Genomic DNA, 12874 nt, shown 5'->3' with positions numbered 1-12874 from the left:
AACTGCAGGCCCTGAGGAGATGGGAGAGCACAGTGCAGAGGGCTGAGCTGATTGCAGCACCTGATGTGAGCTGGGGCAGGAAGGAGCCCTGCTGAAGGAGCTCCCCACAGCACTGTAACTCTGAAACAAACCCAGCCATTTGCAAGTGGAGATCCTGGGAAAACATTACCTAACCAGTCACAGCAGACACAAACCTAATTATCAACCAGACAAGCACCATAAATAACCTAAACAGATGCACAGATGTTACCTCTGTGATAAGAACAGGGGCAGTCAGAGCTGCAGAAAACTCTGGAGCTCATTCAGTCACTGCAGGACAACACCTGATATCTTGAATATTCATTCCCCTGCCCCATCTATTTTTCATCCTACTGGAATTAAGGATATTTAAAATTAGATGTGGCTATTTTAATACCCAGCAACCACTTTTATTCACAGCAACATCCTACCCAGCATGTCTACAGTAAGGGCAGCCAGATCAAATTAGCTGCCTGTCAAGATAAAAGTCAACATTTTCCTTATATATTCCCACTATCCATGACTGCAAGAGGAGGAAGTGCCCTTGGGTTTATTTGAAGATGTAATTCCACGATGGAATACTTTGGGTCAGTGGGTAGCAAGGCCTATGGGCTGCTCTTCCCTGACCTGAAGGCTGCACAAACTCCCAGGACATCCCAGGGCCAGGGCTTGCTCCCTGTGACAGCCCTGGGCTCTGCCAGGCCTATTCAAACCTGCCCTGTGAAGCTGTGCTGCTGCTTCCTGGTTTGTTTGGCAAATTTCTGGAAAGGTTTTAGTGCAGACCTGAAATGACACAGACAGAGCAGGCACAGCCTGTAACTGCACACTGCACTGAGTGCTGAAATAAAGAGCATTTTGTGCTGATAACTTTACAGAACATCCAGTAATAAATTCCTGTACTTTCCACTGGAGATACTTGTCTTTCTTCCCAAGAAAGCTTCATTTGCACATCCTGCTTAGGAAGGAGAAAACTCATTTCCTCAGGGAGTCTGCCCCCCTCCTACCTTGCAGCAGTATTTTGCTTTCACAGCGGTGCCCACTCAGGCAGGGAGAGGTCAGGGCTGAGCTCTCTTGACACCCTGCAGCACACCTGAATCTTTCACCCAGCCACCACAAGTACTCACCAGGCACTAAAACAGGCTTTATGAACCTCATTCCATCAACAGGCAGACTGGGAGCCTGGGAAAAGGGAGAGCAAAAGCTGTCTTCAAGTTAAATGAAACCATACATTAGACCCACAACTGAAATAACACTGGGGATAAGGCTAAGTTCATTCAAGTGACTTTAATTACAAGATGATTGTTAAACCAATTTAAGCTGAGAAAACACTTTCTTCAAGTCCACATTTAAATAAGACTTTAAAAGAGCAATTTACAAAAGACGACAGTGTAAAAAATGACTTCTTTTCATCTTTGTAATCCACAAAAAGCCTCATTTTTGGAAGCTAAAGTGGACCACTTACTTAGTAAAGGCTTAGTCAGCATCAAACTTATGAAAGTGATTAAAACATTTTCACTCTTAGGAGTGTAGTAAAAATAAAAATAGCCAGCATTTCCATTAAACCGTTATAAAAGTAAACACATTACCAGTGAAAGGATGCTGTGTTTCCATATGCCAAGTTTGTTGTTTCAGAGGTATCTGGGAGGCTTTTATGTGAAACTACAGCATGTCACTTCCATATAGAATGAGTCCCTTCCCAAACAGCTGGCTTCTTCCTGAGGAGGTTACCAGTGGAGAGCAGCTAACCTCATGTAAGGAACCACTCTCCCAGCAGAGGTCTAAACTAAGAGGATTACAGGGTCAAAATTCCAGCAGCTGGGGACTTTATCTGCACATTAAAGGGGCACAGAAACTCTCAGATAAGTATTTAAGTATAAAAAAAGAAGAGTTAAGTATTTAAGTATAAAAAAAGAAGAGTTTCTCAGGCACTCAGACTTCCAAGATGAAAATTTTCACCTTTTCTTACTCGCAGCCTCCACTGCAGTCAGCTGCTCAGCAGAATACGGTAACACATGCACAGCTCTGTGCTCTGCAGCCAGAACACTCCTGTGCCTTCCAGACAGGAATGGAGGCAGAGCACTGTGGCAAACAACTATCCTAGCTAAAGATGACAGAAGCAAGATGTCCAGGTAGAAAGCTCAAAGAGCCAGGGAATGTCACAAACAGAACGCTCACTATGAGGCACTTTCTCCCTTCTGTTTTAGAAAAAAGCCAAATTCAGTTTGGCAGGAGAGAGATGGGGATCAGTCCATTTTCAATAACTACCAGCTACTTTATTTCAGCTTATGTAACACAAATCCACATCGTAAACTTTGCACAGCACCACTCCCCTACTTACTTGTAGGGGAGTTCAGCTACTTCTGCTCTCTCAACTTCAAATCACATTCAGGCTTGCAGGACTATGTGAGAAATCAGCCAAAAGAGCAGCACAGATAACATATAAATGCTCTCTCATCAGTGAGAAAAATATGCACATGGCATTTCATCTCTGAAAGAAAGAGTGGAGAAGTTCAGCTATTTCTTCTACTGTTTTACAGCTGGTATTGTATTGTCAAATAAGGTGTTTAAACAAAGTGTAAACACAGCAATGGTTCTGTCTAGAACATTCTCCTCCAGTGACGTCCCAGTTAAACAAATCCACTTATAAAACCTACCAGAACAAGAAGAAATGGCCATAAGAATTACGTGAGATTCTGAGACACAATTGTCATGTTGCATTTTTTGCATTGTGATTCATTTCACCTTTTAAAGGAGACTTCCAGCTCTGCTGGCAGAAATGTCAGTTATGTTGAAACAAGTGCTTTTACTCTGACTTTTACATCACTAGCACATGACTCTTATTATTGTTGTTATTATTATTACTGCTCTGGCAAGATGCAGATATTCATTCTGAACTACAATGCATGAAAAATAAATGCCTTATGTGATCAGTTAACTGTGAAGTTTATGCAGTTAAAGTGATTTACTCAAACATGGCAAGAAATGTTTTTAGTCAGCAAATTATACCAGCATAGCAATGTACTGTCCAGTAAACAGGAAATAAGGAATATCTAGGGAAGAAACAGAGTTGTACTGTACCACTGTGTGCTCTTAGCAAGCTCTAGCATCATACCCTTGTTGGGCAAACTTCTCATTGAAGCATTCCACAGAGATTAGCACGGCTTCTCCTAATGAACTCACTAAGTTAATGACCAATTTACTTGGTAACCAGCTACTACAGTTCTCAAAACTCAAATGCACTGTGCAAGATTAAAATCAGCACCGTGATGATCCCTGGTGCAACATTTGCTGCAATGAGACAAAACTCTCAAGAGTCAAAGGAAGTCAAAAAAACTTTATTCACACCAGAAACGCAGACTTAGGAATTTTCCTTTATCAAAATAAGCCCCTTATGGTTACTTACATCTGTGCTCTAACAGAACTGTACAATATATATAAACATATATATAGAAAAAACAACAACAAAAAAAATCAACTGCTGCGCTTCCTTAATATTAATCATCATCCTCCTCCTCTTCATCACTGATCACGTATTTCTTAGGCTTCTTACTCGCTTTGTCATCATCATCTGCTTTTCTCTTTCCAGAAGGTTCACCTTCCTAAAGGCAAAAAAAGGACAAAAATAAACCACCGTATTTCCAGCTAAAGTAGGAAAAACACAGAACAACAACAAAAAGACCTCAAAGTCTTTCTTGTAAGGAAAGCAGAATTACTAGCTCTAGTTTTTCCATTCTGTGCTGCTGTGCAGCAGGGCTGGTTCTGTGCCAGTCCTTACCCTCAGCACTGAGTGGCTGCTCCCAGTGTCACACCCCAGACCAGGAGGGTCCATCCCCTTGCTGGCCCTGCATCCACACCTGCTCTGCCTGAGCAGGGCATGCACAGAGCCTCTCTCTGCATTCTCTGTCTCTCCCTCACATTTACAGCATTTGAGGGCACTGCCAGCAGCTCTCATGAGCAGTGATTCTCCAGCACACAGACACATTCCCTTCAGGCAGCCCCTGCAGCTTTGCTGAAAACTATTTATACCTATATGATCTGAATCAGAGCTACTGAAGCAAAGAAGGAATTCAGGAAGTGGGCAGGCATTTTGCTCATCAGAAAGACAACATTAAACTAACTGCTCTCTGGCATAAAGAAAAAAAATCAGGAGGAGTCACTGGCACTCAGAATCAACATTCCAAGAAATGTAACAGTTTGTAGTTTATGAGGCTGCAAAGAGCTGGTCAAAGGAACTCAATTCACTGAGTTAATTACCTGCTTACAAGCAATACCATAAAGACTTTTATAGGGCTGATCTTCAGTTTTTAGGTCATGGAGCCAAAAGTTTGATTTTTGCTCCATGTACATTTCCACCAGCTCAGTTTGAATCATCCTTCCAAACAATATTTTAAATCACAAGTTGTTCATGCAAAACTCATCCATAGTGACGTGAGGAACAAGTGGTAACTCAACTATTGTTGAAAAAGAAGTGTATCTTTAAAAATACTCTCAGGCCTAAGTAACCTCATCCCTTTTTCCATTTGTTGGTTTTGGAAGTGTGGGTTTGGTTTTCATTTATTTTTTTTTTTAAGCAACTTGCTTGGATTTTAAGGAGGAAAGATTGAGTTCTAGAACTTTAGTGTTTCAGAACTCCAAGGATCAATTATTTATCCAGAGTATTTGATTCTATATGAATGCGTTCAGTACCGGGAGAATCGCAGTTACAAAGGAATTTTAAGCAGGGAAAACAGAAATTAACAGGGGTGGGAATCTCAATGATAACTTCTTCCTCAGAACAAACATTCTCTTGTAATCTAGCTGGGCTATTGTTCAGTGAGTCATCTTCCTGTGGAGCAGAATATCCCCATTAAGTGCAGCAACAGTGAAACTACTTGCTGTGTGGTGATAAAGTATATTATTAATAACAGACTGACACTTGCAGAAATGGTAACAAATTGCTATCAGCACCAAGATTTGTGCTGTGCTGCTGACTGGCAGCAGGTGAAAGCAAGGGAGTGTACGAGGAAGCCAGAGCTGCCCGTGTGTGGGTATGCACTGAGCACACACTCCCCCTGCGGGCACTGAGCACAGGAACTGGAGCACCGCTGGGCTCTGTGGCACTGCAGCTCCACTCCGAGGCCCCAGAGGAGCATTACCTTCCAGCCACTCTAAAATGGAGGCTGCTGCTCCTGAGGCAGCAGAGAAATGCTGCTGATTAGACCTTTTCTTCTGAGAGAAGGGAACTGACAAGTCCTCACATTGCTGTATCATGAACTAACACATCTAGTAAGAGTCTTAAAAAACAATTCTATTTCTACTAACAAATGCTCACAGGGTTCACAAAATTACACTTTTGTCTACATGGCTTACTGTGGCTGTTATATTCTCTGATATATTACATTTTTCTGACATATAATAAAAAGCCAGGAGTCTATGTCTTTAGAAGACTAAACTAATTTTTACTAATTCCACTTCACATTACAACACCTGTTAGTGCAAATAACTCAGCTGACTCTGTAAGAGCACCAAGAACTTGCATTCAGCACACAGAAAACACCCAGGGGCTGGGGAGTGAAGCCTCCCAGGGACTTTACAGCAAACACAGTACAGAATTGAAAATGAGAGCAGCTTACTCCTTGTGTAACACTGCAGTGCTGTATTAGCAGTGACAGACTTGAACTAAACCTCAAATGCAATGTTCACAAAAATTCATTTAATAAAGACACAGCAGTCATAAATTACAAACCAATAAATCACCACTTTAGATAAGGAAACAGCACTACTGCTGTAGCTAACAGTTAAATTTGATCAGGGCCCAATGTTTTAGATGATGCTGGGGTGATGGAAAATGTATGTTTAGCAATGGACAGCAAGTCTTTTTAACTCAGTTTTTTAAACTTTTCTATTTAAAAAGAGCAGAAATATTATGTGAAAATGCTTCCACTATTTCCATAATAAACAGGAGAGGACCACGTAACTTAGGTAACACTGCACTAGGATTCCAATATTACTCCTTGAATAATTTTGGTATATTCATTTTACATAACTGCATAAATTTTTCCATCTTTAAATCAGCAATAACAATAGTGTCCTCCTTTGGGAATCACTCAGGTCTGTGAACTAATGCAGTGCATAAGAAATTGGTGATTAATTACCATGGAAAGCATGCCAAGTCAAATAAATCATTCATCATGGCGTAAATGAAACCACAGAAGTCCCAAGTTTAAACACTAGATTTAGTGAAGGAAATGTTCCTCATTAAAAATGAGCAGCTAAAGAGCAAAGTCCTTCTCTTACCTCATCACTATTAAGTTTCTTAGCCTTGAGTAGTCTTTGGGTTTTATCATCATCTGAGCCTTCGTCACTGTCAGAAGAGTAGATTCTAGCACGTTCCTCTGCACATTCCAGAAAAAAATAAAAAGCCAAATATGTTTATCTGAAACTGGTGTGGAAGACAGAATATTAAAAATGTCTTATATTTAGTGCCACAAAATGTTTGTAGAACCTAAGTCCAGAGTAAACAAAATAAACTTATACAAACTGAATTAATGTCTCTTCTTCACGCATCGAATGAACTGGTAAAATCCTATCTCACCAAGGCTGTCCTGTGCAATTACCCTGTCTGAATCACACAGGCCTTAATGACATGCTGTTAAGGTTTATGATTACCTCTGATGCCACCCTTGTATCTGTTTTTGATAGCTGCCAGGCTGATGGCATCATCCCCCTCGTCCTCCTCGTCGTAGCGGTCGGGCTCCAGGTAGCTGGCGCTCAGCCCCCGCTGGTGCTGCTTCTCCCGCATGCGCCGCTGCTGCGACTCCCTGCGGATGGAAGCCCTCAGCCTCTCCTCTTCTTTCTGCCCAAGCACACAAGCAAGGAACTCAGGGATAAAAAACACCCAAACCACCACAAGAGCACCTGTAGCATCATTATTCTCATATCCTACTGTAGCTTTTTACACAGCAGGTAAAGGCTGCGAATATTCTCCTTGTTTTGTCATCTGTCAGGTTAAGCAAGCCACACCCATGGCTTGGAATTCTTGCTTAAAACACCAAAACATTACTGTTTTTCATGAATCACAAAACATTCAAAAATATTCAAAATTCACAACTCTATTACAGTTGTGGTAATTAAGATTAAACCAGCAGATCACCATGCCACAATACCTTGATCATTTCTGTGCGCTGAGACTCCGGATCACGGCCTGCCATTGGCAAAATACGAATTTTCTGGGTCTTTGAACATCTGTCTGCCAGAGACAGAGTCATCTTCCTGTGGGTGGCACTGTCTGTAGAGTGTGGCCTGGTAAAAAATTGCTAGAGGTTAAAAACTTCTTTAAGGAATATATCCATTTTCAAGACAATGGTAGGACCAGCACTTGAGAATTCAGAGATTCATCTGCACAAAAGTAAAAGCATCAACCCTTTTCGAAAAGGATTTATGTGTACTATAATAGCAACTGGAGACAGCAAGTCTTCTCTCAGTAAAATCACAGTCCAGCCATTAACAGTTGGACTCAAAGATCTCTAAGGCCTTTTTTACCCTTAATGATGCTAGAATCCTACAACCTTTGACCCTTATCACCTAAAGATACATCCTCCTCACAGTTCACATCAATATCTCAAGAAGCAATTGCCATCTTCATAGCAATTGTACCTCAGACAAAATATTAATTTCAGGGAATAGTAATATTTTTTCTGACTCAAATGAGGACTTACATGTAAAAATGAAAATTAAAACATGTATACAAAACACCTGTATGGAGCCTGCAGGAGACAGCACAGTAACATTCCCAACTTAAACACCTAATGTAGGATAAATCTTACTGAAAAACTGAGTTTGGAAAACAGCACATTCTTACTAACCAGTGAAGCTCTGAAGCTTTACAAACTGGTATATCTAATCTTTATATACTATTAACAACACTTAATTGCAAAAACAGTATCAACATTTGATATAGAACAGCAGTTTACCTGAAGGTTAACTTGGTCTTGAACACAGCCTGTCCTTGCAGGCCTGTCCCTTGTCTGATGAACAAATGATTGTGGTCCCCTTGTAGCGGCGCCTTGTACACGTCAAAGACCTCATTGCCCAAGTGGAGGGACATGCTTAAAAGAGATTCCCACATCAGTTACTTGATAAAGCCACTGTAGTCTGTTTTTCTGCCTCATTTCTAAATGGAGAAAGCCTTTATGTTGCCTTTTTATATCTAGTCAATAATTATTTCAACCTAAACTATGCAGAGCATAAACCTTCAAAGCACTGAGACTAAAATAATTTGTACTGTGCAGAACTGATGTCAGAGTTTGCTGACCTTCCAATTTTGCATGTCAGTGTAAGAAGAACTGCATTACTTCAGTAACAAAGGGTGCAAACTAACCTTCCATCTGACCATTTAACTATCCTTGCATTACTTTCTCTGATCTCATTCCCTTCTTCGTCTCGTCGCATCCGCCATCGTATTGTGTTTTCTACCTGTAGGGAAAAAAACAAAACAGTTTTCTAGCTGCTAAGGATTACTGTAGTAAAATACACTCTATATAGGTCAAGAATTTCAGTTAGAAAGGCTTGATAATTTGTGGCACAATGCAAAGAAATAAAGGTGAAAAGCATTGCTTTTATAAGTGAAATGCAGCTATCAACCTTTTTAAAAATTTATGACAATAGATCAACTTTGCTCAGTGCCCACACTTTCATAATCTGAAAACTCAAAACACCATTCCAAAAGATGTGAAATAGACTTTGAAGGAAAGTGCCTAGGTGAGTGTAAAAACAAAAGGAAAATTAATACTATACCTTGAGTTTTAACCTAGTTCTACCTTCTTCATCAAGCATCTCCTCATCTTCAAATTCATCTTCATAATACTGGGGATCAAAAGGTCTGCAACAAATTTTACATTCTTTATTCTTCCAAGAAAATTAATCCAAGTAACCAGCCTCTTCATAAATAGTACATTTAACATGCAGGAATAAAAAAGGCCTTATTCTGAAATTCAAAATTATGTTTTCAATCACTGGAAAGTGCATAAGGGTCAGTGCATTCACCTTTCACGTCTCTGAGAGCCTAAACTTATGCTTACAATTCAACTGATAGCATGTGCTTTCAATTAAACCACATTTTTGTCTGGTTTTCACAGACAATAAGTTATTTAATCAAGCTGAAACTCATTTTCATAATAAAATTATCTGATTAGAAAAAAACAGCCATTACTATTGACTAATCACAACCAAAAATATGCCTCTTAATGTCAACAACTTTATTAGGGTAAACACATACTAAACAAAAACACTAAAATACTTTATCAATCCTGTATTTAATGTGCAATTACCTGGGCTCCACACTGAGGAAGTTGGGCAGCTTCACAAAATACAGATCATTACCCAAGTCTGTGTTTACTTTTGGTATTTCTACCTCTATTCTGGTCTCTGGAATAGGCTCTTCTTCCTGCTGCTCTTGACTCAGCCCATTCTCATCCTAGTGAGAAAAAAGGAGCGTAAGTGAAAAAATCTATCTGGCTACTGCTGCTCTAATAATTATATTTTGCTTAAAGAAAAGTCATTCATAGGCACAGAGAGGTCAGGAAGATTTGGATAAAAGAATTCAGGCATTTTCATTGAAAGGAATTCAACTCAGCATTGTCATGTGGCATTTAAGTAACTTCAAGCACCAGGGCAAACTCAAGAGACCAAAGACAATAAAGAACAGCAAAGGAGCCAACAGAGTGGCTGAGCACTGGAGGCTGGGGGACACTTTCTACCAGATTAAGGAAGTTATTTTTATCTATTATCAATAAAAGATGAAAAATTATCATAAAACCAAAAGTATTTTCCCAAATTGCTGCAATAAGGTACCAAAGACAGCTAAAGCTTTGTATTTTATTTGGTGGCAATCAAACTATTTTTTATATTTTTTTAGAGTTCAAAAAGTGAAGCAGGGATGGGAGAAGGCAGATTAAATCTGATATTGTTATGTATAAAATTTTAATAATTCTTCCAGGGACAAAATTATCTGCAATGCTACTAAATGTCACAACTCTTTTTTTCCCCTAGAACATTACCCAATTCAATTGGTGTTGTGAATTTCAGAGTGCAATGGCATGGTCATTATGTCAAAGGTCAAATCTACTCACAATGGGCTGTCCTGGGGTTGGTGGCTTGTCCTCTCCATCACTCCCTGAGGAAATGTCATCGGCACCTCCAAACAGGTCCATGACATCTGCATGCTCTTAAGCAGAAAAATTACAATTTTAAACCACACATATATATGCACACAATGCAAGACTTATTTATCAAATAAGGAAATCAAGTTGAAAAATGGCAACAGAAGGGTATAAGATAATCCTTATTCAAGAAACTGAACAGAAGTAAAGAAATTTCATTACACATTTTGGAGGTTTTACTTCACAGAAAATAAACACCTCTTCCTCAGCCAGCTAAATCACCACAAATCATAGTACAGGTTCCCTGGGCTGCTCTGATTACAGGAACCATTTTTCAATATCTTTCAGTAAAAATGCATGAAAGAATATTTGCAGAAGAGAAAACTTGACAGAGCTATCTGGAGAGGATCAGCATGTGCATCCCACACAGAATTCCTGATGTCTGTTTGGTTATTTCCATGGCACCGTGCAGCAAACGCTACCAATTCTATCAAGGCCTGTAGCTGATGAATGGCAGGCTCAAGAGAAGGATTAAAGGACCCAAAACCCCACAACCCCCCCCAGCATTTACCTTTCTGCCCTTCTGTGTCACTCTCTGCTTCTGAATCTGATGCAATGGGTTTCTTCCTCTTCATTCGCAGAACTTCATCCTCGCTGTCGCTGCCCCTTGCAGACTCTACCAAGGAGCAGAATTATTGTCAGCAAATTAAAAATTTTGGTCCACAAATTTAAAAATTCCTCTCTATTAATAAGTTCTGAAAGTGCTGCATCAAAAAAAAAATCTGCAAAGATGACTATAGTTAAAAACTATGAAATCAATCCCCTTACATTGAAGTTTCAATCTTTTCAGGCCAATGTGAACAAAAAGAGATATATAAATAAAGAGAGACCAAACCAGCAGCAAATCATTATTTCTGTATTCATTCCTACCAGATTTGTGCTCTTGTTCCTCCTCATCAGAGTGCTGGGCCCTTTCCTCATCATCAGAGTTCTGCATTTTCTCCTCCTCAGACCGCTGGGCCCTTTCATCATCGTCAGAGTTCTGCATCTTCTCCTCATCTGAGGCCTGTGGCCTTTCCTCATCATCAGAGTTCTGCATTTTCTCTTCATCTGAGTTCTGCAGTCTTTCCTCATCATCAGACACCTGTGGCCTTTCATCTTCATCCGAGTTCTGCACCTTCTCCTCATCGTCAGAGTTCTGCTGTCTCTCCTCATCGTCAGAGTTCTGCTGCCTCTCCTCATCATCCGACTGATCGCTTTTGTCCTCCTTGCCCCACTTCTCGTCCTCGGAGTGTGCTTTCTCGGAGCCGTCTCCCTCGGAGCGATGGCTGCCCTCCTCGGAGCCGTGCTCGTCGTCGTCGTGCGCGGCCTCGGACGCGCTGTGCTGCTCCCCGTCCGACTGCTCGTTGTCCTCGTGCCCCGAGCCCTCTGAGCGGTTGTATGATCTCTCGGAGTGGTTGTCACTCCCTGAGTGATGGGACGCCCCTTCGTCCTCGCTGTCGTCCCCGAACAGCTCCTTGTTGCTGGGTTTTACCGCCTCCCTGTCGTCGTCCTGGTCGCTGTCGCTGCCGGAGGCGTTGCTCCCAGAGCCGGCGTTCTCCTGCTCCGAATCGGAATCCGAGCCGGAATCGGAGTCTGCAAAACAAACACCACCCTTCAGCAGTCAGGATGCCCATCCGAGGATGTGTGTGCATTGCTTTAACAAAAACCCCAAACACACAACCGAACCTACAGAGAACGGCCAGCAAGATAAACAGAGTTAGCGAGAATAGTGAAATAAAATGGCTGCTAATAAAAGCACAGCCAAAAGGCACAATGGAAAATGATCAATGGCCCAAAAAGTTTCAAACCACAAGCTGTGATCTAAGATTCTAAAACTGCAGAAAGAATAAAGAATTACACAAACGAAGGTAACAACTGAAACAGTGAGGCTTGAACAAGTAACTAAACAGATGCAGCTTATAAAATCCTGCAAATCCAAAATTGTCACTCTGCATTTAATCCAAGTCATCTCCCCGCAGAGGTTTATGACAATGGAGCTACTCCTCACTGCCGAGGCTGGTAAATGCGGTTTCCAACAGGAAAATAAAAGAACACCTGCCTTGAAAAGTAATTTGCAGGAAGGCGTACGAGAATTTTTAAAACGTCAGGGACCTAAACCAGGTGTTCCACTGCTTCAGAACTCGGCAGCGGCGGAACAACCTTCCCTGCAGGCACTGGACCCCGGCCCGCGGCGCCGCGCCGCTCCCTCCCTCCATCCCTGCCCCCGCGCTCGGGGGCCGCGGCAGAGGCGAGGCGGGGCGGGGCGGAGCAGCCCGCGGCGGGAGCACCCGGACGGAGTAAGGGAGGGAGAGAGAGCGAAAGAGAGAGAGAGAGAGAAGCCGCCCTCACCTTTGTGCTCCGGCTCCGAGTCCGCGTCGCTGCCGAACAGATCCGCCATGTCGGCCATGGCGGCAGCGCGGCCCCGCCGGCGCCGCGCAGTGACGTCACACGGGGCGCCACCCGCGCAGGCCGCCTGCAGCCCGGCCGGGGCTGCTCTCAAAGGGGGCGCCTCCTCTTAAAGGGGCCGCGCCCGCGGCCGTGAGGGGACATGGCCGCACGGGGAGCGGCACCGCGGGGCCGGGCTGGGACCCGCACCGTGCCCGGCTGCCCCTCCGCACGCTCCCGCCGTGCCTGCAGCGCCCCGCACAGTGCAGCACAGAGCAGCCACGCTCCGC

General features: G+C 42.4%; 1 protein-coding gene across 2 annotated transcripts; it reads right to left on the bottom strand.

Annotated features, from left to right (window-relative positions):
* Nucleotides 1–3334: 3334 nt before the first annotated feature.
* Nucleotides 3335–12632, bottom strand: LEO1 (LEO1 homolog, Paf1/RNA polymerase II complex component). Of its 2 annotated transcripts, none has more exons than XM_054272598.1 (12): nucleotides 12549–12632; nucleotides 11088–11792; nucleotides 10729–10833; nucleotides 10128–10222; nucleotides 9327–9472; nucleotides 8794–8878; nucleotides 8378–8472; nucleotides 7971–8105; nucleotides 7164–7299; nucleotides 6667–6853; nucleotides 6295–6392; nucleotides 3335–3617 (listed from the first exon to the last, which is right to left on the bottom strand). In XM_054272598.1, exons 1-12 carry the CDS (start codon nucleotides 12604–12606, stop codon nucleotides 3513–3515), a joined length of 1950 nt encoding a protein of 649 aa, XP_054128573.1. In that variant the 5' UTR covers nucleotides 12607–12632; the 3' UTR covers nucleotides 3335–3512. The 2 variants fall into 2 exon arrangements, with proteins under 2 accessions (XP_054128573.1, XP_054128572.1); XM_054272597.1 differs by having other exon boundaries at nucleotides 10729–10837; nucleotides 11089–11792.
* Nucleotides 12633–12874: the final 242 nt, after the last annotated feature.

Source organism: Melozone crissalis, unplaced genomic scaffold (assembly GCF_028551555.1).
Source record: "Melozone crissalis strain CALT ecotype California unplaced genomic scaffold, PUWL_Pcris_2 ptg000014l_1, whole genome shotgun sequence".
NCBI classification, from domain to species: domain Eukaryota; kingdom Metazoa; phylum Chordata; class Aves; order Passeriformes; family Passerellidae; genus Melozone; species Melozone crissalis.
Note: the sequence above shows the minus strand (reverse complement) of the source record. Positions and strands in the feature narration are given on the sequence as shown.